The sequence below is a fragment of the Ahaetulla prasina genome, chromosome 2 (assembly GCF_028640845.1).
Source record: "Ahaetulla prasina isolate Xishuangbanna chromosome 2, ASM2864084v1, whole genome shotgun sequence".
Lineage (NCBI taxonomy): Eukaryota > Metazoa > Chordata > Lepidosauria > Squamata > Colubridae > Ahaetulla > Ahaetulla prasina.
In genome coordinates this window covers 227,054,512-227,081,974 of record NC_080540.1, presented here as the reverse complement: position 1 = coordinate 227,081,974, position 27,463 = coordinate 227,054,512, and the positions used below count along the sequence as shown (strand labels likewise).

Genomic DNA, 27,463 nt, shown 5'->3' with positions numbered 1-27,463 from the left:
ATAAAATATGTATGTAAAAGAAAAAATTAATAAAACTGGTTCAACAAAAAAAAGGAATATGCCTTTTCAATCCAAGAAGTTGCTACTGAAACTAGTTTGTAAATTTAAATTACTTTAAATTCAATAAAGAATTAATTCACATGTACAAAAGATTTAAAGGCTTTATTAGGAAGTAAATAACTTGAACTACATGATTGATATTCCCAAACTAAATTCTTTGTTTTAAATTTCTACACAAGGTTGTAGCTTTATATGTATTGTTATGTGAATTGCTTTACAAGACTTTGCCTTAAAGGGACTTAATATACAGTATGCATATAACCTGTGCTAGAAGGCACCCCTATTAGGAAATCACACTTTTATTTATTTGACAGATCTGAGTTTATTGCTGTTTTATTCCACCCATTTGAACACATAGTACCTTGGTGATACTGAACATCTAACCAGCCAACAAATGTGGAGAAATGCCCAATATTTCCATAGGTTGATTTAAGTATTTGTTTTGATCTGTAGGATGCCTCCATTTCCATTTCTACTTAATCAAAATCATTTACAAGTAGTCCTCAACTTATCCCCGTTTGCTTAATAATAGCCTGAATTAATGTTGGCCTCCAAAAAAGTTACAATATAAATTTGAATTTATTACCATTGCCCCACTCCTATGGTCACATGGTCACAATTTGGATGCTTGGCAATTAGGTTGCATTTATAATTGGTCATAATGTCCTGTGGTCACATGATCACAATGTGTGACCGTTTTTGGCCACTTTCTGGCAAAAACTGACATTGGTTAAGCTGGATTTGCATTTATAATCATGCGATTTAACTTTCAACCATCATAAAATGGTTGTAAAATTGGGTCCAGTCACTTGACCACAATGAAAATTCTGGTCCCAATAATGGTGGCAACTCCAGGACTAATTGTAGTTTGCTGTCTACCATGTGCAAGTTTTATATGTTGCAAAAACAAATGTTGCAACAGTCAGAGTTACCTTGAGATCTTATCTTGCCAATAAAAGGATGTTAGTAAATGTTTATGATAAACATATTCATGGTAAAAGTTACAACAGAATATGATTTTGTGTTTCAATGTTACCATCTTCATAAGGATGGTGTTGTGACCCAGGTTCCTGGACTCAGACTCCTGGACTCGGATGATTCAGAAAGTGAGGGAGAAGACCTGGCAAGGCCTGCTTCTCCTGGGCCCTCTCCCTCCCTGGCACCCACCCAAAGGGAGGAGGAGGGGCCGGCAAGGCCTGATTCTCCCGGGCCTTCTTCTGATTTGGCAACGCCCCAAGAACAGTTTTGGCGTGATGCAAGACTGCGCAGACGTGACCAGCGCGCGCAGCAGAGGAAGTGTTGGGACAAAGCCAAAGAATGATGAGTCATGCAGTGACATCTACAGAGGCTATAAAAGGAGGTGGAACTTCCTGGCTTTTTGTCTTGGACAAAGCAGTGAATTTGCACGGGCAAACTGTATCAATGGAGGGAAGAATATATTCGTGAGTAATTCTGGCCTTATCTATAATTTCCTAGTTATCTCCAGAGACTTGGCAGGCCCGTGGGTAGACGTGGCCAGAACATTTATCTATGTAAATAAATTAGAAAAGAAAGCCTTTGACTGACTCTTTGTTGGAAGTATTGGGGGAGGGAAACAGAACAGATGGAGTCTTTTTGCATATGAAATGAAATGAAATCTTTTATCTAGCTGATAATAGAATATTGAGCCATAACATAATTGATGGCTGAAATGTATTGTTTATTAACCTGACTAGGTATTTCAAAGGCTGCTTTGAAGTGTGCATTGTTGATATGTTCCAGTTCTACACTTTTGAGAGTTTATGATATTCTGTTTCCTATCAAGGATCCTTTGCTTAAGCACTGCCATCACTGATCATGTCCCAAGAGCATGAGGGTCCCCTTGAAAAATCCAGTTTCATATAATTATTTGTCAATTTAGAGTTTTCAGGAAGAATCGTATTTATCAATTAATGTTAACTGTGTCAGACATGAAGTTGGACATGAACTATTGGTGAATACTTGAACATACAAGCAATGTCCTCATATCAAGTTTTGTACATTTTGCCTCCAACCTCAGGGCAACCTTAGGCATGTATTTCACCATTTGGATTAGTTTTCTTGGAAATTCACCCTTTCCAAGCCCCAATACTAAATTCCTGGATTTAATGGGATGTGTTGGTTTCAAAAGGTTTGATGACAGCTGTTACAGAGGCACCTCTGGAGATGAAGAACAAGAATTTCTGCTGAATTCCTCTGGGCCATTTCCATTTCATATAAGGGGCAGATTGTAAATTGACAACTGTGGCTATGTAAGAAATAGAACTCTCACAAAAATCAATCAACGTGGCTAGAGAGCTGGGATTATAAAACATTTGGATTGCCTTTTCCTATTTTATATTAGGAACCAAGTTGCCAAGACACCCTCTTATATTAAACCATGAAATAATTGGGCAGAATCAGTGAAGATTTCTCTCCGTTTCCTCTTTTCAAATTCCAGGGATGACATGATCCAAAAGCTGAGGTAAGATGGCATATTGAAGATAAGATAAGATAAGATAAGCACATCTGAGAATGAGATTGATGAAAATAAAGCACATACTATTAATTTCAAACCATCGGACAAGTACTTGGCAAAGTACTTATCCTTTCAAAGGAGAGTCTTAAAAAACAAAAACAAATCCTACGCTTCCCTGTAAATTCAGAAACACTTTTACCTGAAGAAGCATTCGCTTAGGCCTTGGGTCTGCCAAATCTGAACTGAAAGGGAAGAAGATTCCACTGCAAACAAGGATGAATGTGATTATAAAAATGATTGTCAAAGATATTAAGGTCACCTTTGTGCTTCTGGACAGATAAATAAAGCTGAGCTAGAAAAAAATGGGAAATAAAAGAAAGTGATTACTTTTCCTGAATTATTTCTAGAAAACAAGTGTGTCAAGCAAACTTAAATGTTAAACGTGTTAAAATAAACCATTTTATTTCTTTAAAACATATTTTTCGACTTATACCAGGGCTCTGCAACCTTGGTCCCTTTAAGACTTGTGGACTTCAACTCCCAGAAGTCCACAAGTCTTAAAGGGACCAAGGTTGGAGACCCCTGACTTATACAATTTAATTTTATTTTTTTAAGTTTGTGGTGAATCAGAGATCATGTAAAAAGCTAGTGACTTCCCCAAATCCATTTGCAATGTTACTTGGAGCACAGGCATTTGATTTTGTGCTACCCCTTGACTGAGATATGGATGAAAAAAGCCAAGTACACATTTCCTGTTATTCTACAAAACATTCCTTTATGAACATCATAGTTTAAAGAAACTAAAAGAAGTGTTTAAAGCTGCAAAGATATCTTAACCAATTCTCAGAAGTGATGGGGGGGGGGAATTTCCCAAAATTTAGCACCCTTGGCAGGTACTAAATAAGCTGCAAAAATCTATTGATCAATTAAGAGAGCAGACATAATTTGCAACAAAAAAGGCACAAAACTTTATTTTCTATTACAGAATTTTCTATAGATGGTGAACTGCCCTAGCTGTCTTGCACAAATGAAAATTCACAAAAGGTAGAGGATATGGAGAACAATGAGAGCTGTAAATGGTTTTGGAACTGCAGGATGTAGTCACCTCAGTTCACAGAACGGAAAATTACCCATTTTAAGCCACAAGATACAGTTAAATGTCTCACAGTTTTTGAGCTTGACTTCTCTGTGTTCTTTTGGTTCTTTTTCCCTTTTAGTTTTTGTGAGAATAAGGGGAAGCCAAGAGACAATACTCAGATGCAAAAGGAATTGTTGACATGCTCATTCAACCCAGGGGAAATTGTACCTCATCTGACAAACCAGTCTATTACTACAAATTATTTTTAATGACTAAAAAAGAATCGAGTACAGCACAAATGTGCTGCCTGATTTCAAATTTTGCCATGGGAAATTTCTAATTAGGTATTGTATAGTTATGGGCATTTGCAGATTCAGTTGATAAATACGCAGTCCAACCATAGACATGCTTACTGAAAAAGTAAGATTGTTTCCCAATTTCAGAAGGAGGTGGCTGGAATAAGAAGGGGAATGTTGCCTCTCTGTCTATGTCTTCTCCATTATGTTACATGGACGATAGCAAGATATGCGCACCAAAATTGTCCCAGATACCCCCATTAACTGCAATTCTGCTTGCAATAAAAAAATTCCTTTTTTGATTTTATTTGCTCCTTCATAGCCATTTTTTTTTCATGCCGATGGTGCCTTCTTTCCTCAGGTGAGAATACTGACAGGACACATGCTTAAATATACTGTTCAAAAGCTATTAAATAAATTCAAGCATAAAATTCAAGCTTTTAAAATTATCTTACCAAATAGGAAGACAGAAATATGCACATTACAACGATAAAAATACCCATGACTACATCTGGTGGAGCTTCAGAACCACTGCGCCCCATAATGGGAACCAGCATTTCAAATACAAGTCGGATGAGGTATATTAAATAGAGGTATGGAATAAACATTCCCAGGAGATAAACTGTTACAAATTTCATTGTAGCACCTGTAACAGAGACATAAATGGATTATAATGTAGAAATTGTAGCTATCGACTTTTTACCATCTTCCTCACTCAGAGCATTCTAGAAGTTATCTGGTACAGTATTATGTAAATATAACTCTGTCTGAAGTAAATTATTGTGTTTTTCTTACAAAACAGGTAAGATGACTTAACAGATTAAACAATGGCTTAAAAAGCAGGCTAACCAGATTTTCTGATAATATGAATCATCATAGCTCTAGTAGTACCATTTTAAAAAGTGGATATGCTAGCAAGTTTTCAGTTCAAGACATGCTTACTCAAGAAGGGGAACAATGGAACAAGTCTGGAACTGGAGAAAGAAATTAGAGATGCTTTTTTTTTATCGTTTTCCACATCTCAGTGCCTTCCAGTGAGTATGAGAGTATAATTCTAACTCTAAAGTCAACAAATTGGGTTTTCTTCCAAAACAGATAAATTTATTTTACACACTCATTTGATCACATGAAGAATGGTTTAAAAAATAGATCAACCAGATTTTTTTAATCATTAAAAAACCCAAAACTATTATGCAAGTCTGTACATCAAGGCACAAAACACCAAGTCATGCATTCATGCATTCTTTAAGTTAAGTTGATAACAGAGCAGTAATTGTGTGGAAGAAGAAGGCTAACTCAAGGTTCTTTATTTCTGATTGATAAATAAGAAGGGATTTGATAATCGATGGTACAAATTTGGTATAGTATGCAGTGGTGGGCTGCTCCCAATTCTGTCTGGTTCTATAGAACCGGTAGTAAAACCGGTGGGACGCTCTGCCCACTAACCCTGACATCATCAAGGGGCTTCTGCACATGCACAGAAGCGCGTGCGCGCTCCAGTTGTGAACCGGTAGTAAAGGTAAGTAGAACCCACTCCTGATAATATGTTATTTCAGCATATCAGCAGGAATTATTATTTCGGCCAGAACAGAAGGCCCTTTAAAAAGCCCATGAAACAAATTTGACCATTTCTATAAATTGGTATGTCTGTTTCCTGGTACACTGAGTTGAATGGAACTTACTTTTAGGAAAACTGGAACAAACATTGAGAGCCACATTGGAGTCTCAACAGCAGCAAAATGTAAGTAAATTGGGAAAGATATGTATCATTTGCAACATCACTCAATAATGATGTGCAGTGAACGTGTTTGTTTTTGCTTCCAATTAAAAACCAAGTTAGAGGGATATATCTATCCCTCTAACTTGGTGGGGTTTAGTATAGGTTAGCTACTTTACATGCACATTTTAACAACTGATTTGAATAAGCTGTGATGACCAAGCATGACCAAACTGACCTTTAGAAAAAGTAACACATACTCTTTTAAAACATATTCGAGAACTAATTACGAATAATTCATTCAATTTTCTTCACTACCAATTATGGTATAAATAACCAATTACGAATTCTAAAAGGATGAGCAGGAAAGTCTGAACATTGATACGCAAGCTTACATATTTTAAGGGGGATAAACAAGAATTGTACAATGCCAACATTCAAAATTGGTAAATATGATTCCTAGTACATTTTTTAATTTGACAATTTTGCGCTTCCTTCCTTTCCCCCCCCCCACTTCCTATTTCTTCTCCCTATGCAGAAGACTGCCAAAAAAAAGGCATAGTATTCTTGTCAGACATGTGAACTCCATGAAATGAAATTACATCAGGGGCTGAGTTTGGCTTGGTGGCCTCACGCCTTACAGCAAAGTTCCTAGTACCTCCTTATGGCCTTGGAATATTCTGGAGTAGCTGATGCCAAAATTGTTTTGCCAATTTAGAGTTTTATAGGGACTAAATTGTTTAAAGTTTATAGCATCTTACGTATCTTACAGCATCTTATTTAAATAAAATGACCAAAATTGGGCTAATCATTCCCACGGGGCGGGTTGGGAGGTTTTAAGAACAAAATAGATGCCATAAGGGTTCCAAAAGGGGCTGAAAATACGAGACTGAAGACATCACACTATCATCACCGTTTACAACAGGGGTCTCCAACCTTGGCCACTTTAAGACTTGTGGACTTCAACTTCCAGAATTCTGGAAGTTGAAGTCCATGAGTCTTAAAGTGGCCAAGGTTGGAGATCCCTGATTTACAACATCAGCTTTCAGAGGCTACAAAAATATAGTCTTGGCTATAAAGATAGCCACCCCTGCCTTACCAGAACTTATGGGGATAAGTCTTGTTGCCATACCTTTTTCTTTCAATTCCTTATAGGTCATTAGTTTTGTGAGGAGTGGAAAAGCTACCCATATTGCACAAATAAATGCAGAGGAAATTCCCTGGTAAGTAAGCAGAACCCCTGAAATAGACCAAAGTGCAAGTGGAACATCAAAGAAGAGTTCTCCTAGGAACTGTTCATTAGCATGCTGGGAAAAGAAAAACAAAATAAAAACGTCAATCCTCTTTGATTTAAATTTGACGACAATGCATCAGGCATTTTAAAAGCAGAAAATTGCTTCTTAATACACAATATATAGGAAGTTCCTCGTCCTGTCGAAACAGGAGCTGTCCCAACCAGAAATTGTCTACTACTTCTGACTACAAATACGAGGGATGCAATAGGAACCCTTTGAAAAAGCTAAGTATAAAGAGGAATCTAGGTCGGGGTTTGCAAACTTGGCTCTAAAGACTTGGGGACTTCAACTTCCAGAATTCCTCAGCCAGCTCTGGGAGTTGAAGTCCACAAGTCTTAAAAGAGCCAAGTTTGAGACCCATGATCTAGGTGAACACAGAAGGACAGCTTTCGAGAATCTTATCATATTTTTGAACAAGTGGGGATGTGCTAGAAGTTTAAAACAGCTATTTTGGGTTTCAACTATTAAGAAAGGGTCAGCATCATCCTGTCAAAGATCACAATTTTATCCCTGGATTCTGTTAGCCCAACTTTGAGAAGGTCAAAGGGCGATCAAAATGATCTGGGATTCATATATAGCCTGAGAACTGCCTATTTTTTGTGTTATAATGAAGTTCACTTGGAAATTTTGCCTCGCTAAGGAATTTAGAGGAAACATTGAAACATTTAATCAACAAGGAGCAAATCAGAGAAAGTTGGGATAGACTTCTGCCTAGAGAAGAGTTTTACTGAGCAGTCTGACTCATCTAACAGAGGTCTTTATATTTATGGAAAGAAAATAATCATTGCTAAATTCAATCATGTAATAAAACATAATAGTACTTACTTTATAATAAAATTTCTTGGCTAATGTATGCACAAAAATCAGTGTAGCCAGAGCTGCAGATCCATAGAGAAAATAGGAGACATAGTAGTGGGTATACCAGCAAAGAGATTGTCCAATAAGAGAAATAAATATTGCCACAAGAAGGATGCCAGTGAAGGTGACAAAGAAACTAAGCAGTATAAAGCCTAAAGCAACTGCAAATTCCTTCAGATAGTTAATTGCTGGGGGGGAAAGGAAAAAGATATTAAAATCAGAGACATACCGTTCTATTTCTTTTAGAAAGACTAAAATAATAAGACGTGGTTCCTGGTAAAATAAAAATGGCAACAAAAACTAAAGCTTTTTCTTTTCATGACTGAATTACAAATTATTGCTTTATATGTTTTATCTTTTTATATTCTAGTTGCAGTGTTTCTGATTTGACTTAATTGCAACGCGGCAAGACTTTTACTCTTTTATGGAAGAAACTGCTTCCATATTTCCACCTCTCACAATACTAAACAACACAGTATCAACAGTAGAAACCTTTAAATTTCTAGGTTCTATCATATCGCAAGATCTAAAATGGACAGCTAACATCAAAAACATCATCAAAAAAGGACAACAAAGACTGTTCTTTCTGCGCCAACTCAGAAAGCTCAAACTGCCCAAGGAGCTGCTGATTCAGTTCTACAGAGGAATTATTGAGTCTGTCATTTGCACCTCTATAACTGTCTGGTTCGGTTCTGCAACCCAACAAGAAAGAAACAGACTTCAGAGGATAATTAGAACTGCAGAAAAAATAATTGCTACCAACCTGCCTTCCATTGAGGACCTGTATATTGCACGAATCAAGAGAGCCATGAAAATATTTACAGATCCCTTACATCCAGGACATAAACTGTTTCAACTCCTACCCTCAAAACGACGCTATAGAGCACTGCACACCAGAATAACTAGACACAAGAACAGTTTTTTCCCGAAGGCCATCACTCTGCTAAACAAATAATTCCCTCAACACTGTCAAACTATTTACTAAATCTACACTACTATTAATCTTCTCATTGTTCCCATCACCAATCTCTTTCCACTTATGACTGTATGACTGTAACTTTGTTGCTGGAAATCCTGATGATTTATATTGATATATTGACCATCATTTGTGTTGTAAATGTTGTACCTTGATGAACGTATCTTTTCTTTTATGTACTGAGAGCATATGCACCAAGACAAATTCCTTGTGTGTCCAATCACACTTGGCCAATAAAAAATTCTATTCTATTCTATTCTATTCTATTCTATTCTATTCTATTCTATTCAGTATATAGCAGGTTGTGTCTTATTAAAATTAGCAGAAAATTTCATTTTGCTTGGTCCCATGGCTCTCAATTCAGTATTTTTCACTTACTCTCTACGATGCATTTCTACCAATTACCTTTTCTTCTAGATCAAGAAGCATTTCATACATACACCATCAAAAGCATTGTATCAGGATTATGAGAGGAGAAAGGCAATAATCGTAATATGCCAATATCTATATATTACTAATTTGGGCAAGTTGTGTCCCCAACTAACTGTGGATGCAAACAGAAGTTCAGTTTGTTAGTCTGCAGATCCTACATTCCTGTGTAGGATCTGCAGACTAATAAACTGAACTTTTGTGCATGTACCATTATCCTTACTCTGGGGCTGTTTCAGAAACTCGGGCAATCCTAACTTCAATCATATTCATGCTAAATAACTGACAGGGAAAATGTATAAAGGCTTAGCTGATGCAAGGAACATATTATTAAAGCTTAAATTTCTTAGTTGTTTTCTCATGGGTTTCCCAAGCATTATTCTTACTTTTATGTACTTTTGCTGTCTAATGTCTGCAGTTTAAAAGTAGCTGCTTCTGTTCATTTCCTCCAGTGGAGGTACAGAAACAGAAAATGAAATTATAAATCTCTGGGAAATGTATAAATTGTAATATTGGTGTAATGAAAGAACGTATGGCTTGAGGGAATAAGGTTTGAAAGGAGTTGTGAACCCTCTCTGGATCCTCTGCCTATATTTTGCACCAAAACCAGGGCTTCTCTACCAACAGCCGGTTCCCTCTGTCTTTTCAAAGGTCTTGGATGAAGCCACTACCCACAACCAGCTGGATCCTTCACAGCATTTATTGGATGGAACTCATGCCTTTGGATCTTCACCATCTGACTTCCAAGGAAGCTACTTCTGGATTGTTCTTCTCTTCTCCCCAAACATGAACCAACACTTACTATGTGGGTGTGGGTGTGGGTTCACCTAAGCTGTTTGAAGAGGCTGCTGGCAAGCCAACCAGCACTCCCTTAAGTGATAAGGATGTCAATTCCCAACATGATATCATGGAGAAGACCGTTGACACTCCCCCTCTTTCACATGGCAGCAGTTTTCAGGCCCACACCTCCAGTCCTATAATGGGGATTTTTCCTTGTGTTCCCAAGGATGCTTTGGATTGTTGAGCCAGCATAGTAGTGTTCTTCATCCTACCTGGGACCATGACCAGGAACTGTGCAGTTCTTTGAGGTCTTGCCTAATTAGCTGTTTGCACTTTGTTCTTTAGGCATGCTTTGCTTCCATGACCAATTTTCTCACATATAATGAGAACTGCCATGCTTAAAGTCCCTTTGTCTCCCTTAGTGTTAGGGTTAGAGTCTTATGAAATTCTAGAAAGTCTACCTCTAAGCTTGACCTCAAAGTGTCACAGAATTGCCATCTTCACAGCACCATAATCTCCATCTTAAAACACTCATAATTGCAACACAAAGTTAATCTAGCCATCCATCATAACCTTGTTAAGTACTGGCAACTGTCAAACATGCAACTAATCTACCCATCCTATTTTTTTTTGTCCAGCCCTGTGTTTTTGGCATCTATTCAAAAAGAAAGTCCTGTGGAATGTCTTTCTCCACCCCCGTCCCATATAATTACACTGGCACAGATATGGCTTCAGCCCCCACATCGTCCTCAGATACCTCCTTCCTTTCCAACATTTTTCCAAACAGTACACATTCTGTCAGACTATTTACTGAATCTGCACTACTATTAATCGTTTCATAGCTCCCATCACCAATCTCCTTCCACTTATGACTGTATGACTATAACTTGTTGCTGGCAATCCTTATGATTTATATTGATATATTGATCATCAATTGTGTTGTAAATGTTGTACCTTGATGAACGTATCTTTTCTTTTATGTACACTGAGAGCATATGCACCAAGACAAATTCCTTGTGTGTCCAATCACACTTGGCCAATAAAATTCTATTCTATTCTATTCTTCTTCCTTTTTCAGTTTCTGCACAAACTACTTGAAAGCTCTCTCTTGGCTTTCAAATTTCCTTTCTCATTTCCTTCACTTCTGCTCAGACTCCTCCAGAAAATCACTCCTGGCTCATACTATCTTACTGTTGCCTCTCTTTCCTTTGAGGTTCTGGTTCTTATATACAGGGGAGTGGGCTCCAAAGCCCCAGAAAGCCAACACAACCCCACCTGGCCTCTAGAGGATACACCTACAAGTACCCACATGCTAGTACTCACTACTTACTATACCATTCTTCCCTAAAACTTCTACAACTCTTGTTCCTCTACTACTTCTCTTTGTGAGTTCTAGTTCTGAAAACAGTAAATCTTCTATGTACCTTAGGCTGCTTCAGGATGTTTTAATTTCACAAACCACCATAGTTTCAGTTGGGAAATTGTGACCATCGAAGCCAAGTCCAAAAATGCCAGGGAATTTCTGTGCACTCTGATAAATTAACCATCAATAGACACATAGACATAGACATAATATTACACACTATGCAAAAGAGACAATCAACAAGACAAAAAGGAGACAAAAAAACCAAAACACCTCCCCGCCAGCAATCAGTACCCAGATGAGCATAGATGAACTCCAAGATTAACATCAGGCCAACAATCAAGTAAACAGTACCCCAATCAAGGAACTGCCAAACAAGCCAACAGTAAACAGCCCAGCCAAAGAACTTCCGCCAACAATATCAGGGAAAGCCACTGGAATTTAAACTGAGAGGAAACCCCACTTCTTACTAGCACTGATGATGTTACCTAGTTTTAGGTAATGAAACATCTGCAAGAAAATAAGCAAGCTCAGAGAGTACCAAGGATCCCTAAGATCTTAATGGGACAGGGCAGCAGCAGCCCAGATACTGGCCACTTTGCAGACAGCCTGCCTTCTCACAAGAAGTTATCACTGTACGTGTAGCACCTCCTGAACGCTTTGCATTGGATCTTCCATTTACAAACCGTTACTCCCACCCCCCACATCAAATCGGGGCCGGAATAGCTCAGGCTGGTAAAGCCTGTTATTAAGAACACAGAGCCTGCAATTACTGCAGGTTCAAGCCCGGCCCAAGGTTGACTCAGCCTTCCATCCTTTATAAGGTAGGTAAAATGAGGGCCCAGATTGTTGGGGGGGCAATAAGTTGACTTTGTAAAAATATACAAATAGAATGAGACTATTGCCTTATACACTGTAAGCCGCCCTGAGTCTTCGGAGAAGGGCGGGGTATAAATGTAAACAAACAAACAAATGCCTTAGCAAACTTCTGGTAACCGGTCTGTTTAGATTCTGTAGCTTGGCAAACACTCCTCCCTGTCACATATCCATGCTCTGTGTTAACAACTGACCCTTTAACAAGCGGGTAATTAGCCCCTTATTGGGTGCCATTTATATGTTATAGTGTGACAGGGTTTAATTTTGAACTGGAGGTTTATCTCTAAGCAAAGGCAGCAAGACACACAGAAACACAGCAGGAATTTACAACAGGTATAAATCACAGTTCTGATGTTGGGTCTCCCTACTAGGTCTCTCTATCAGCAACCATCCCCCTTTACCTCCCCTGCTTCTTTCCCCCATTTCCCTCTGGACTTGATTAGAGAGAAAGAAGAAAAGAAAGGAATTGGCTGGGATTACTGGGGTGTTTGTAGTATCACTTGACTTTTTTCCATCTCAGCTTAACATCTTCCATTCCTCTATAGGGGGAAGAATCTCTCTCAGCATCTTCTGTCCAGATTTCCTCCAAAACCAGAGCTTCCCTACCAGCAGCTGATTGCCCATTTCTTCCAATCTTGGGTGAAGCTACCTCTTGCAACCAGGCATACTCCTCCTAGCCCTCCAGGGTCTTGGGACTCTGGTTATTTGCTTCCTGACTTCTAGGGAAGCAACCCCTAGATTGTTCTTTTCCTCTCCCCAAACAGGAACCAACACTTGCCCTTCAATTCAGTTCTTTGATTTACTCTCCAACTTCTCTCCATCCTTTTCTCTCCAGCATCTCTAGTTGTTCCAGTTATAAACTTTACTCTTTTTTTCCCCCCTTTCTCTTCATTCCTTCTCTCACTCCATCTTCAATTTTTGGTTAAATTGGCAACATGTCCCATCGCAATTGAGGAGGTCCTAGTAGCCAGATCAGCTCATCAGCCTCGTGACAGCAGAGTTGTCAAAGCTAAACTGTCTTTTTTCTCTTTTTCCTCACTCCAATGTCTGGCTCACATCTGCAAAGCAGTGGCTTTGCCAGGCCCCAAAATCCATGTGCCACAATATGCAAACAAGGTTTATTAAGTTTTCTTTTACTTTTAACCCCTGCTTCTAATGTATTTTACTTCCTATTTCTTTTTCTATATTTTATATAAAGTTGCTTATTCTTAAATAGAACAATATTCCTGGGTAATGTCTGTGTGGGATAGAACATGAAATGAACTTACCTCTTTTTCTTGGCTGTAGAACTTTTTTGCCTAGATAAAGCATGGCAATTGACGCAATGATGCAATTCATAATGGCACCTACACGAGCTGGGTAAGCCAAAATAAACATGCCAAGAACATCAAAGTAGACAACATTTCCGTGTCTATATTCCCGAGATTTGGTTGATATATCTGAGTTTGCTAAGTATTTTAGCACAGCTATGATATTGTCACCTTGGGGGGAAAAATAGTATATATTAAGGATTTGTCTTTTATTAAGTATATCAGCACACCATTTCATTAATATTATATCATGAAACAATTTGAATTTGAATTTTTTTAAATTCACAAAACAAATAAAAATTGAAAGGGGAACAGTAAATGGTCTGGACAAAATTCAATATATTGAGGGCCTGAGTTTTTAAAATATAGTTACAAACCTTAATATAAGTATAGAAATAATTCAGTATACTGCAGGGCCAATAATGATAAAGACGCAAGTAAGATGTAACCAGGGAAAAATTCAAGGAAAAGTTTATCAAAGCTATGATATCTAAATTGCTTGTAGTAATTAAAATCAATTAACTTTACCCAAACGCCTTAATATAGGAGAAGCAAAATTAATTTACCTAGTTATATTTATCCATAAACTTTTTATTTTCAAAGTGTTATCTTTAGAATACTGAGATTTTGGGCCTATTAATTTCAATTTTCGTTAAGGGGAACAATACTTTAATCTTACCTTGCCATTGAAATCATGAAAAACTACAAATACTAACCTGCTCTCTGAATAGTATCTGTCAATATACGATCCACTGTGTCATATTTTGTATGATAGATGTAACCATTTTCAATGAAAGCCAGGTCTATTCCTGTCAGTATAATTAAATTAAATCATAACGTTATTTAATATAACTTTACAAAGTATTCCTAACTAAATTTAATTATTTGACAAGTAAGGTTAAATTAACTATGAAGAGCTATGGTGGCGCAGTGGTTAGAATGCAGTACTGCAGGCTAGTTCTGCTGACTATCGGGTACCAGCAGTTGGCAGTTTGAATTTCACCAGGCTCAAGGTTGACTCAGTCTTCCATTCTTTGGAGGTTGGTAAAATGAGGAGTCAGATTGTTGGGAGCAATATGCTGATTCTGTAAACCACTTAGAGAGGGCTGTAAAGTGGTATATAAGTCTAAGTGTGTTATGTCCTGTACCGGCAGGGCCTGCTTTCCAGGCTGTCAAGCAACTCTTGGTGTCTAACGCAGTTCTTACACAGTTCAACGAAAACCTGCCGCTTGTCCTCTCCTGCGATGCGTCTCAGTATGGGGTTGGCGCTGTGTTGAGTCATCGGCTGCCCAACGGGTCGGAAGCCCCGATTGCATTCTTTTCTCGAACCTTGGCTGCCGCGGAACGCAACTACTCACAGTTGGATAAAGAAGCATTGGCGTTGGTTGCGGGGGTCAAGCGGTTCCATGAGTATCTCTACGGTCGCCCGTTTGAACTTGTTACAGATCACAAGCCGCTGTTGGGGATTTTGGCTGGGGATAGACAGACTCCGCAAGTACTATCACCAAGAATAACCAGATGGTCGGTGTTCCTGGCAGCTTATTCCTATTCCCTGGTCTATAGGCCTGGGAAACATTTGGGCCATGCTGACGCGCTGAGCCGTTGCCCATTGATGACCAAGGTGGAAGACCCGGCTCCAGCGTCCCATGTTTTTCTGATTGACGGTTCCGCCTTTCCCGTTACTGCTTGTGACATTGCTAGAATGTCTGGCTTGGACAGAGTCATCTCAAAAGTTCTTGATTGGGTTCTCCGTGGATGGCCCCAGGGTCCTGTCAGCCCTGAATTGCAGCCTTATAAGCGAAGGCAGCACGAGCTCTCTACCCAACAGGGTTGCCTCCTCTGGGGGCATAGGGTTGTAGTTCCGCCCCCCCTCCGACAGTCCATTCTAGGGACACTTCACCGGGGTCACCCGGGCATTGTTAGGATGAAGGCCCTGGGTAGGAGCTACCTGTGGTGGCCAGGACTAGATAAAGACATAGAGGCCTGTGTGTCGGCCTGTCACCGGTGTCAGGAGACAAGAAACCATCTCCACCACTAGGGGCCGCCACTGCCGGTGCAGGACATAACAAAGTGCTATTGCTATGAAATTTTCTACTAAATAATCATATTTCAATATTTGCTCACAGCTTCATAATTTTGATTGTGTGCTTATTATTTATGCTTTTCTTTCTTGCTTTCCCACATGGTGGCTTCAGAAAATGTTTCAGAAAAATATTAATAAACAGTTCTTTATTACTCTGGTTGGTAAAGCTGACAGCGCAGAATGCAGTAATGCAGGTAAACTCTGCCCACAGCCTGGAATTCGATTCTGATGAGGCTCAAGGTTGACTCAGCTTTTCATTTTTCTGAGGTCAGTAAAATGAGGATCCAGATAGTTAGGGGCAATATGCTGACACTGTAAAGTGTTCAGAGAGTGCTATAAAGCACTATGGTGTGGTAAACAGGTCTAGCTGCTATTGCTATTGCTAAATCAACATTAACTCAGAATGCACTGGCCCAGCCATAAGGGAGAACAAGGGAGGTTCTCCTTATCCAACTCGCCATTCTTAATAAAACCATTGTCCTTGTAACCCCACCTTCATTACCTTACCATTTCTTTGGCTCAGAAAATCTGCAATGTGCACATCAACATTAGACATGAACATCATTGGACAGCTCTGTATCACAAGCTTTTCTTTGTTTGACAATCCTCCTACCTATTTTTCATTGTCCTTCCAAGTATAGGCCCAAAAGCTACTGATCCTACTAACACACCTGGAACATTGCCAAAATCTCTGTAAATACGGAAATCTGTGTCTGCAGGGATGACACCACTCTGAAACACCTCTTGAGCCACGATAGAACCAAAAGGGTGCTTAGCAGCAGAGATGTATGCCTGTACCAGCCAAGGGTTTTCAGGTCCTGTAAGAATTAAGAGAACAACTGTTGTGACTCCGGCTCTCGAGCCTGCCCTCATGGAGGAAGATGACTCTGAAAGTGAAGGGGAGGAGCTGACAAGGCCTCCCTCTCCAGGACCCTCCTTTCTGGCAACGTCTCAGGTTCCAGCTGAAGGCCAGGAGGAAGGCATGTTGGAGCACCCACTTAAAGGGAGTGACGAAGATCAATCTTGGATTGATCCCAGGCAGTGTCGGAGGGAGAGGCGTGCGCAGCAAAGGAAGAGGCATGGAAGGGCCAGAGATTGCTGAGTCACTGAGCCATGCCCCACAGGGGATAAAAGTGGGTGGGGTTTTTCGGACTTAAGGCTTGGACTTTGTGCATGACTTCAGACTACTCTTTGAACTTTTGGTTGCCCCAGCAACGGACTACAGATACTCAGACTCCTGTTTCTAGAGGTGATAAGAAACTTGGCAGGCATTTGGAAAGTAGCTGCCAGAACTTTTATCTGCTAAAGGGATTGGCTTGTAAAAATAAATGACTGGTAGACGTTGTTTGCTCGTGTGTCTTCCTATGTGAGGTGGGGGGACAGAACAACAACTGTGAAATAAAAATAAATTTTAATTTAGTGTTCTATGTTTTAATTTGTGCTTTGCCATAAGCAAAACACATGACTTTGATTCTAAATATGATTTCAAAAGCAAATTCACAGGAATTTTAAATTCCTCTTGTTCCATTCCTTTTCCCACATTTAACGTGACACACCTGAGAGTGGCTTTTCAGAAGACACACTCTACCATGACCCAAAGGTAGTAAAAAAATGCTAATGCCACAACTCAATGGCTAGAGTCAAATATGTTTTAAAAATTTGCTCAACTTATTTGTCAATTCACCACAAGTTTTCCAGATGGATTTGTATCAGCAAATTTGATTCAAAAGGAATGGTCCCATTTACCTGTACAACTAAGATCAACAATGGTTTGAGAATGTCAGCTGCTCACAAGGAAAATTAAAGTCATCTATGTTGTTTATAAATGTTTCCATCTTAGGCCATTTGTAAAATTTTGTATGATCTCAAATCACAATTTGAATCAATCCTTAGGGAAAAGAAGCTGAAGGCTATGAAAGATGCATGGCATCAACACATCCTTTCTGTCAAGAAAAGGAAGTGTTCTTGGTTTGGGTGAATTTCTGCCCAGGGCCAATCAGGGCTCAGTTCAAACTCGGGAGCATATTATGAAACTTTGTATACTGTCCCCTATTACAATAGAGAAGATGCTTGAGGACTAGGATAACCATAAATGTTTCTATTTCCAACAAAATGAGAAAAACCTCAATAATCACAAACTTATCTTGACAAGTTATATGCAAAGAATGTGAGTAATAAGCTCCAAACTTGGATGAAAACTAAGGAAATTATAGGGGACAAACAAGGTGAGATCGTCAGTCAGTGTACACCGTATTTTGATATTATGTCATTTTATCCAGGAATAATTTATATAATCAACCTTATTTGTGTCATTTTTGGACTTTCTATTTGCTTTTGACTCTACAATTAGAAAGACTCTGTGGGATAAACTCGGGAATATCAACATGAATCGGTGTCTTCTTTGTGTGATCAAAAATTCATATGCCAATTCCTTCCTCAGAGTTAGATATAATAACCAGAGACTGCTTTCAGAAGCAATATTCATTCAAAGGTGTCAGGAATATATTTTGGGCCTTACTTTGTTAATTATTCTTTAACTCTGTGATGGAGACAATGACTAACACAGATTATTACACCCCCAACATAATAGTCCTGTATGGAGATGATGTAGGCCTTATCTCCTGCTCACCAATACAATACAATGCCAATGAGCTCCATAGTTCAGCACTGCAAACTGAATAGGCTGGTAGATAATTTCCAAAAACTGAAAGTCATGGCATTTGTTAAAAGAGCCAAAGTCCAAAAATGAACGTAGAGTGGAATCCAACTGAACCCAATTAAATAAAGTGATTTTTCCATCCCACAGGAAACTGCAACAGCCATTAAAATGTATTTTTACTAACAATGAATTAGTGCAAGTTGTCTTAAAACTCCTCCAAGGTAAATACTGTGTTCCTTGAAAATAAGACCCTGTTTTATATTTTTTGAACCCCGAAATAAGTGCTTGGCCTTATTTTCAGGGAGGTCGAGGAAACCAGAGGAAATGGCGGGGACCGACTGCGTATGCGTTTAAATATTTTTCGGGAGGGGTTATTTTTTGGGGGGGGGCTTATTTTAGTGCATGCAGTCAAAAACCCGATTGGGTTTATTATCAGGGGATGTCTTATTTTAGGAGAAACAGGGTACTTTGACCCAAATGTTGTATGCCACTCAGATGGCCGTTTAAGGTAAGAAAGAATCTTGCTTATATAAATTTCTGTAGCAAGCAACCAAATACTTGCTACACCCAGATGAGTTTCTAATGCCTTTCTTAGGTTATAAACTGCCTAAAGCTGAGATCAGTATATGGAGATTGATGTTAAACTGCCGCTAAAGCTCCAGCTCTTTCATGTTTAATTCCATTAATATTGGCAGATCACTTTCCATCAAGTTGCAGGAATGTCATACAACAAAAATGAATGTCATGTCACTTCTCGCAGACTGATATAGCCCTGGGATATCACCATGACAAACATATATTTGTGCAGAGATTAAACAGTACTGACTTCCAGATGAAAATAAACATTTAGCCCAGAGAAGCAGGATCTGGGTTACAAAGGGCTTCTGGAAAGAGGCCAGTTCTCTCTCCTCATTCACATTTCACACTTTTCAACACACATTTACATTCACAAATAGCTACTGTATTTAAACCAATTACCAAATATGCCAATGAAATTTTATAAATCTATTTATAAAAGCAATAACATCCACTTTTAATTCCCCTTTAGCGCACTAATCAGTTTTTTAAAGGCCACAATAAAAGCTTTGTGTTAGCAATGGGACAGTTTTGTAACAAAGAATCATTTAACAATTAGCCAGGGTACATCTAACAGCAAGTAACGAAAGCAAAATAATTGTTTATCAGAAATGAAAATCTTTTTGTGATCTTCAACTGAAAAACGTAGGCATTGTGATTTTGAAATTAAATTGTCACAAGACTTACATGAACAGTTTTAAAAATCTTACCAGTCTGAAACACAAGTTCTTTCCCTCCTACTCCAGCAGCCTCCAGATTAATAAATGCTTTCACGGATTTGGCCCATGAGTGTTGTGTAATGAAGCCATGACTAGCCTTGATTTAAACAGTAAAGACAATGGACAGAATATATATACTATATATATTTGAAATATTTTCTGATTGCACAAAGGAGATTCTAGTTCTGGAAAAACGTTTTGTTGCTCTCTTGGCTTTCTTGCTTAATTAGTTCAAAGTTTATTAGGTTACAAAGCCAGCATCAAAAAAACTAATAAGCATATACTAAATGTGTTCATACATTATACAACATGAAATGTAAAAAGAATAAATGATATAACAATTCACTAATAAACGTTAAGCAGGCCAGCTTTTTCATAGTCTGAAAAGAGAACGTGCACATTTGAGAGACTGAATAATCTAAATGATTAATCTTGGCAGGCAGTAGCAATGACATAAAACAGGGGTCTCCGACCTTGGTCCCTTTAAGACTTGTAGACTTCAACTTCCAGAGTTGAAGCTGGCTGAGGGACTCTGGGAGTTGAAGTCCACAAGTCTTAAAGGGACCAAGGTCGGAGACCCCTGACATAAAACATAGCCACTGTATATGTTCTGATCTTCTTCCTCCACAGGCATAGCTTGTTAGGACACTCAAAGAGGGCAGGACCATTTTAAATAAGCACTGTCAACTAAGGAGCTATTATTTTCTTAATTGCAATACAGTGTTTTCATAAAACACATGCCCACACATGTACACATAATCAAGAGTAAGAACTAAACTCAGTTTCACTGCCATGATGGGAAAGAAAAAAAATTCTTACTTTTATTCAAGTATCTGTCAAATCCTTCAGTTTTATACACCCTCATAGTAATTTTAGTTTGATATTAAAAAATAAACTCTGTATGTTTGCTCATATTAAATAGAATAGAATAGAATAGAATAGAATAGAATAGAATAGAATAGAATTGAATTGAATTCTTTATTGGCTAAGTGTGAGTGGACACACAAGGAATTTGTCTTGGTGCATATGCTCTCAGTATACATAAAAGAAAAGATATCTTCATCAAGGTACAACACTTACAACACTTAATGATAGTCATAGGATACAAATTTAACACTTAATGATACAACACTTAATGATAGTCATAGGCTACAAATAAGCAATCAGGAAACAATCAATACAGAATCTGTATACAGTATTAAGAATCTACTCAGTGCTTTCTTACCTGTAAGATACTTTCCTCTGCCCCATTAAACAAGAATATAACAGATTGTTGCAAAGGTTCAGATGATTTTGAAAGTATGTGCAGTATTTCAAGCATTACAGAACAGCTGATAGCATCATCACTAGCACCTTAAAATGATAAGATATATAACACACTAATTTCCTGAGGCTGAAACATAATTATAGAACATTTTAAAAGACCATAGTGCCTAGATTGATGGGAAATGGAATATTTCAGAAAGTAATAAAATAAAATGGGAATAGACCTGCGGTTATGCACAACAGTCTGACACTTTTATATAACTTTCTGTCCATAAAATATAAGCCATTTAATATAAAAAAGTGGGGAAAAAAGTTTACTGTTCGTTACAAACAGGAACTGAACTCAACACTGCCAAATTTACCATTACAAAATTACTGAATTTAGATCATTCAGGAAGAACAGTACTAAAAAGAAGAAAATCCATGACCTGCAAAGACTTGCAACATTAATTGCTACTGTGATTTTTTTTTTCCCCTTGGAATGTTCTATAAGAGAAATTGGGACAATGTTCAATAGATTTTGAATTGCCAAGATAAATTCATAAATATTTGCAAGAATCTAATCAAATGAATAAGTTATATTTGTTTTTAAGCAATATAAATTTAATTAAACAAAATAATATATTGTTCATACAAACAGCATGTAATTTTAAATGAATATGCTGAGAATTAGTTCAACAGAAAAAGTTGAAACAGAAGAGAAGAACAATTATTTTATATCTCAGTCTAATTAGAATGATTTTGAAACAGTTACTGCATTCAATTATACTACATTTGTTTAAGAATAGAACAGATATACCTCACTGTGCTATGACTATCTTTGATGGCTAGAAACACAATGGAATTAAAAAGAATTCAACAATTACAATTTTCCTGTAAAATGCTTTGAGCTATTTACCTGAAGTATTTGGTAAAGAGTCAAAGTGACAATTCAACATCACAGCATGTTTAGCTCCTCTTCTGGGTTCCAGTTTAACAGCAATATTAGTAATATTGTCATAATAACTGGTGAATCCTCCAAGAAAGTTAATACTGAAAGTGCCTGTTGGCCTCTGTATATCTACAGAGATTGTATGGGCATGATTGCATTTAATTTCAATAGCTTTAACTTGTTTCAAGAGGTAGTCAACAGTGAAAATTTCATTTTCTGGACTTCCAACAACTCTTGGACCAATTGCAGTAATATTTTCTAAATATTTCCTGTGGGACATATAAAATAAAACATTAGAAAATTGTTATAAAATATTTCATAATTCCCACCAATCATTCCATTAAAGAATTTAGGTCCCATTATTATAGAAACAAACATTTACATACTTTTTGCTAAAAGAAGAGTCAGGTTTTTTTCCTACATTTATTATGTATGGTAAGTTTTGAAAGACTCAATTCAAGGTTCAACAATTTAAATCCCATTTAAACTATTTTGGAGTCCTACCAGTAGTATATATGGCACCAGTTGAAAATCACTGACTTAAAACACAGCAATCTATAAATATGGGTGAAATGTACAGCTCTTATAAATTCTGACTCAAGTATCAAATTGATTGGTATCTACTATGAAATAATAGTATTACATTATCATAAAAGATTACCTTCAATGTGCACAGCATTACAATGCGGAGTTACTGCATTAATGTATATAGCACAAAATCAATCTGGAATATAATTCAGGTTCAAAATATTCTAACGTTAAGGAAATTATAAAAGTGGAGAAGTTTTTTCTAATGTTATTGGACTATTTTCCTTGATAAATTAACAAGAAACCTGGAACTTGTAGATGTTTTTAAACAGGAACTGAGATATCTGGCTCTTCTTGGAGCAGTATAGGTGTAGTCTGCAACCTATACAGTAAACAGGACTATGTATGCTTTGAATATTATTTGGAAGAGGTTCACGTAAGCACAGAATCTCCCTAATTGAAGCGGCCTCGACTTTTTCCCCCCTCAGGCGAAGACAATGCTGGGAAAAGTTGAAGAAATTAAAAGGATAAGCAAGAGCAAGATGGAGTGACTCAGTTACCTTGGCAATGGGAACAATGGGAACTGGAAGATCGGAAGCACCAGATTAGGAAGAAAATTTACCCATGTAGTTAATAAGAGTTTATAGCACCTTGATGGCACAATAACTTTTTTTTCAGGATTGCATAGAAATCTGAGAAAAATGACTACTTAACATTTGGTGACAATATTTAACTTACTGTTTTTTCCCTGCACTAAAAGGCTAGAAGGACCAATCTTCTTTTAGTGGATCCTAGCTGTTTTCTGCTTATGGCATGACCTGTCCAGGGAACTACCTCTTCACCTGCATTAAAGTGTCCAAGCATTTTTATAGTGTTGTATTCATTTAATATGATTTTAAGTAACAGTATAATAGAACAGTATGTTATTATTTTCACTTTACTGCTTTAAACTGTTTTATAACATACAATGTTTTCATGATAAATTTGTAATGTACCTAGACAATGTTAGTTACTGGGCAGATTTGTAACATAATAAATAGTAAAAAGAAGTATTAATCTGCTTGTAAATTAAGTGCCAATTATATTAGTATGGTAGGACTCATGATGAAGTATGGTATGTTAAAGATTCTAGACTCAAATTATAATGAAATCAATATGAGTTAATTCTATATAAACACCATTTTGGATAGATGAGAAATCTATCCAAAAAGATCAAAAATCACTGAAATATAACTGATAGCTCAACTTTAAGAAATTATGAAAAAATAATACATACTGCATCAGCTACTTTTATTAATATGATCAAAAGAAATGTTTTAATTGGTTTTGTTACCCCTACTTTTAAAGTCAAGAGTAACCTACAAAATAATATCCACAGAAAGCTAGAAAAATGTTTATTTATACATATACAGGTTGGTACAAAAGTGTGGATACTATATTTACTTCAGTATAGAGATATAAGAAAGAAATATTCAGAGAATTAAAGAAATGGAAATAATATAAAAAAGGGATATGCCACTCCTTGCCCTTTCCTGATTTCATAACTTTCAAAAATATAAAGATGGGCCTTACTTAAATATTGTAAGAAATAGAAATAGCAAATGTAGATCATTTGTCTATTCAGCATTGCACTAAATTGATTATATGGTTTCCATAACAAAAGAAGGTTGCACAATTTAGACCAAAGTTTTAAACAAACCAAATGACCCATACAAAAGTAAACATTGGGTAAAGTGATATAAAATGTATAAAAGACTAATATTCACTCAGTGATTCATTACTGGTGTGGTTATTCTTCCCATTATTCAGGTCACTGCAGGAAAGAGAAAGCTATTCAATATTTAACTGGCTTGATGTATGCCTTGATTCACTCCAAATCAAACAAGTTCACCTATATGGTGAAGTACTGCTTATTCTCTAAATATTGAAAGGGACTCTATCTCTTTTCATTATGCTCATTTTGGCTTCTACAAATGCTCCATGCAAAGTGATATAGATTGACTGATCTTACTCCTCTTCAAGTTCTCTCTGCACATGCAATAGGCCTTCAGCAGGAATTGCTCAAATGAGAATTGTCTAATATCTGTAAATTGCTGAGCATCCACTGGGACTGAGGGTGTGTAATAAATTGCGTAAATAAATTGCATAAATAAATTGCATATATAAATAAATCTCACATACAAACTCAATCTCGAGAAAGAAATGTTTGATTCTGAGCAGCAAATATTATTTATATACTCTTTAGATATATTTTTTTATCTGTTCTCTTCTCCCAAAAAGATTATCTATCTGTCTGTGTGTCTGTCTGTCTATCTATCTATCTATCTATCTATCTATCTTCTGTATGCATAGGGATTTCCCATCATTTCATTCCTATAGGAACTCTGAGATAAACTGGACTGAAGGAGAGTGTCTGTCCCAAATTCATCCTGTGAGTTTTTATGGGTGAACTTTGCTCTTCTTATTCCTGGTCTGTTCACACCACAGCCCAAATAGAGAATACCATTAATTTTTCAAAGGAGCATAAAGAAAAAGATGGATTTTGTATTTTCCATCTTGAATCAAAGTAGTAACCAACAGACTTTTATTATTGATGCGGACCAGATCAGAAAACAGAGCAAGGATTTCCACAAATGGCATTTTACTATTGTAGGGTGTAATAAAAAAAAATATTTTAAAGCCTGCCAATTTCCTTCTGCCTCCTTATACCAAACAGACTCAAAGCAGTGTTATTTCAAATTTCTTTCTCACATCTTCTCCATTCTGAGGGCTGAGTTGTCTCTTGTTTTGCCTTAAACGTTCTTGCATCCCTTCCTTAAGGTTATCTTCACTTTCCTCTATATCCAATTGGAAATGTCAGAGAGGCCACTATCCTCCTTTACATACAATATAGACAAGATATAGAAACTACAACCGTGGTGAGATAAAACCAGGAATTCAGGAGAAGCCCCCCCCCCACACTTCTTTTTTTGTAATGGTTTACTGAAGGACTCTATTGGGCCAAACCTAATTCCCCTCCAAAGATCAACCAGCAAAGTTTCACATTTAGCAAAAATGCATGGAAAAATGGGAACACCCTCGTGAACTTTAGCACGCATTTGAAAGCAACATTCCTCGATTCATTTTGGAGACAAATGAAGGGAGGAAAAAAACCCAAAAGCCACAATTGCTAAATCCACACAAAGAGTGCGGGCGGGGCGGGGACGATGGTGAAAATCCGGTCTTTGACAACAGGGAAGAACACAAGGTGTTCCCATAGGAGTCCTAATAAGAGGCTTCATATTTATATCACAGGTGAGGAGTGTAACGGAGCTATCTAGCACTTAGTGAAGAAACTGCCAAACGCACCGCTCAAGCGAGAGTAAAAAAAAGTTCAGGTACCAAGTGTGCAAAACAATAAAATAAAATATATATTTTTTAAAAAAACATCACTCGGACCAGGTGCTTCTTATTCCAAGCGGATAAATGACCTGTCCTCTATTGGCAGCCACACGCGGGCGGGATGAGCGCGCGGCGCTGTCAATTACCTGGCGCGCGGGGCGTTGAATTCCGCGGGGTCGCTGGTCCCCTTCACCAACTGCTGGAAGGAAACGTGCACGAGCCCGCGAAGACCCAGCAAGTAGAAGAGCAGCACGAGCGCCGTCAGCAGCTCCGGAAGGGAATTCGCGCCTCTCCCTGCCGGTTTTTTCTTGCCGTCTCGCTCATCTTCCTTTTCCCAGCGCTGCCTCGGAGGGTCCTGATGCTGCTGCTGCTGGTGATTATCATTGTGCAGCGGCGGCGCCTGGCTCCGGAGGCGCCTCACCGCATTTACTGCCGCCGAACTCCGCTCCATCTAAATCCTGAGCCGGTCCTTGCTGAAGATCCCGTCGGGACTTGCCGCGGTGTAGAAGTCTACGGCAGCGAGAAAGGTCCAAAACTTCCTCGCCGCAATCAGTACCGCTTCTCATTCGCGAGGGAGGGACGGGGGCGGGGGAGAAGAAGGAGGACCTTCCTCCGAGTCCGCCAATCGCTGGGAGCTCGGGAATCCCCAATCGTTCGGCCAGCTGCACCGGCTCCGAGAAAAGGGGCGGGCGGAAAAGGAGGGAACCTGAGAGGCAAAAAAAAAAGAGAGAGAGAGAGAGCGAGAGAGAGAGAGCGCCTCGCTTTCTCTTCTTTTTTGTCCTCGGTTTGTCCCCTTCACTCTCCGGCTGGTCTCGTCTCTCCCCCTCCCCTTTATTTTTCTGCTCTCCTCTCTTGCTCTCAAGCTCACCCCTCCCCTCTCTTTCACCCAGGTTTGCGCGCGCGCCCCCTTCTCCCCGCTTTTGCTTCCCGGCCGCTCTCTCTCTTTCTCTCCTGAGCCGAGTTAAGCGGCTTTCCTCGATTCCTTCTGTTCCTGTCATCTCCCCTCCGCTCTTGGCCAGGCATTTGCCACTCCCGCCTCCCTCTCTCTCTCCCTCTCTCTCTCCCTCTCTCCTCCCACCTCCCTCTTTCCCCCCCCTCTCTCCTCCCACTTTTTCTTTCTCCCCCTACCCAGGTCACTCTTTACTTTACAGCCCCTTTCATGCCTTCCCAAGCACCTGAAATCCAAGAATGGAGGCGGCTTGGCAGGGACAGCATGTTCTTTTTGCTTCCTCTTTTCCTCTGTCTTGGCGCTCCTCTCTAGTCCCTGTGTTATGTAAATGAATTATTTTTGAATGGCGTATCAAACTATATCCAGGAAACAGGCCTAGGGCTCTAGGAGATAAAGCACTTTTCCACGCCATTCAAAAGAGCCATTCAAAAGAGACAACGACAGAAAAGAAGTTTCCTGACAAAACAATCAGTGGAACAACTTGCCTCCAGAAGTTGTGAATGCTCCAACACTGGGCATTTTCAAGAGAGATTGGACAACCTTTTGTCTGAAATGCTATATGGTTTCCTGCCTGAGCAGGGGGTTGGACTAGAAGACCTCCAAGGTCCTTTCCAACTCTGTTATTCTATTGCATTCTATTCTAAAAGGTAAAAAGGAAACAAAAAGACCAGAACACCCACATTGCCAGCAATCAGATAAGCAGGCGTCCTTGGTATTCTCTGAGCTTCCTTGTTTTCTTGCAGATTCATTACCCAAACTAGGTAAGATCAGTGTTAGTGGGTGTTACCTGCCCATTAGCACTGATGATGTTACATAGTTTGGCTAATGAACCATCTGCAAGAAAACAAGAAAGCTCA

General features: G+C 38.4%; 1 protein-coding gene and 1 long non-coding RNA gene across 5 annotated transcripts in view; one reads left to right on the top strand and one right to left on the bottom strand.

The window, feature by feature from the left end:
- ERMP1 (endoplasmic reticulum metallopeptidase 1) overlaps nucleotides 1-26,933 on the bottom strand; it is a 38,027-nt gene extending 11,094 nt beyond the window's left edge. The window contains exons 1-12 of one of the 3 annotated variants that reach the window (XM_058169370.1): nucleotides 26,833-26,933; nucleotides 25,804-26,363; nucleotides 21,716-22,017; nucleotides 20,777-20,904; nucleotides 19,543-19,648; nucleotides 16,269-16,415; nucleotides 14,231-14,323; nucleotides 13,473-13,685; nucleotides 7,748-7,968; nucleotides 6,760-6,934; nucleotides 4,366-4,556; nucleotides 2,736-2,888 (exon numbers count right to left, since the gene is read on the bottom strand). In XM_058169370.1, coding sequence (XP_058025353.1) covers nucleotides 2,736-2,888; nucleotides 4,366-4,556; nucleotides 6,760-6,934; nucleotides 7,748-7,968; nucleotides 13,473-13,685; nucleotides 14,231-14,323; nucleotides 16,269-16,415; nucleotides 19,543-19,648; nucleotides 20,777-20,904; nucleotides 21,716-22,017; nucleotides 25,804-26,108 — 2,034 coding nt within the window. In that variant the 5' untranslated portion in view covers nucleotides 26,109-26,363; nucleotides 26,833-26,933. Of the gene's footprint in view, nucleotides 1-2,735; nucleotides 2,889-4,365; nucleotides 4,557-6,759; nucleotides 6,935-7,747; nucleotides 7,969-13,472; nucleotides 13,686-14,230; nucleotides 14,324-16,268; nucleotides 16,416-19,542; nucleotides 19,649-20,776; nucleotides 20,905-21,715; nucleotides 22,018-25,803; nucleotides 26,647-26,832 lie in introns of those variants that run through there. The other 2 variants (XM_058169371.1, XM_058169372.1) reach the window with 2 other exon arrangements.
- On the top strand, nucleotides 126-11,378 carry LOC131191337 (uncharacterized). Of its 2 annotated transcripts, none has more exons than XR_009153471.1 (5): nucleotides 126-1,502; nucleotides 2,423-2,542; nucleotides 5,599-5,651; nucleotides 6,783-6,850; nucleotides 8,151-11,378. It is a non-coding gene; the product is annotated as an uncharacterized LOC131191337 (long non-coding RNA). The 2 variants fall into 2 exon arrangements; XR_009153470.1 differs by lacking the exon at nucleotides 5,599-5,651 and adding an exon at nucleotides 4,713-4,944.
- Nucleotides 26,934-27,463: the final 530 nt, after the last annotated feature.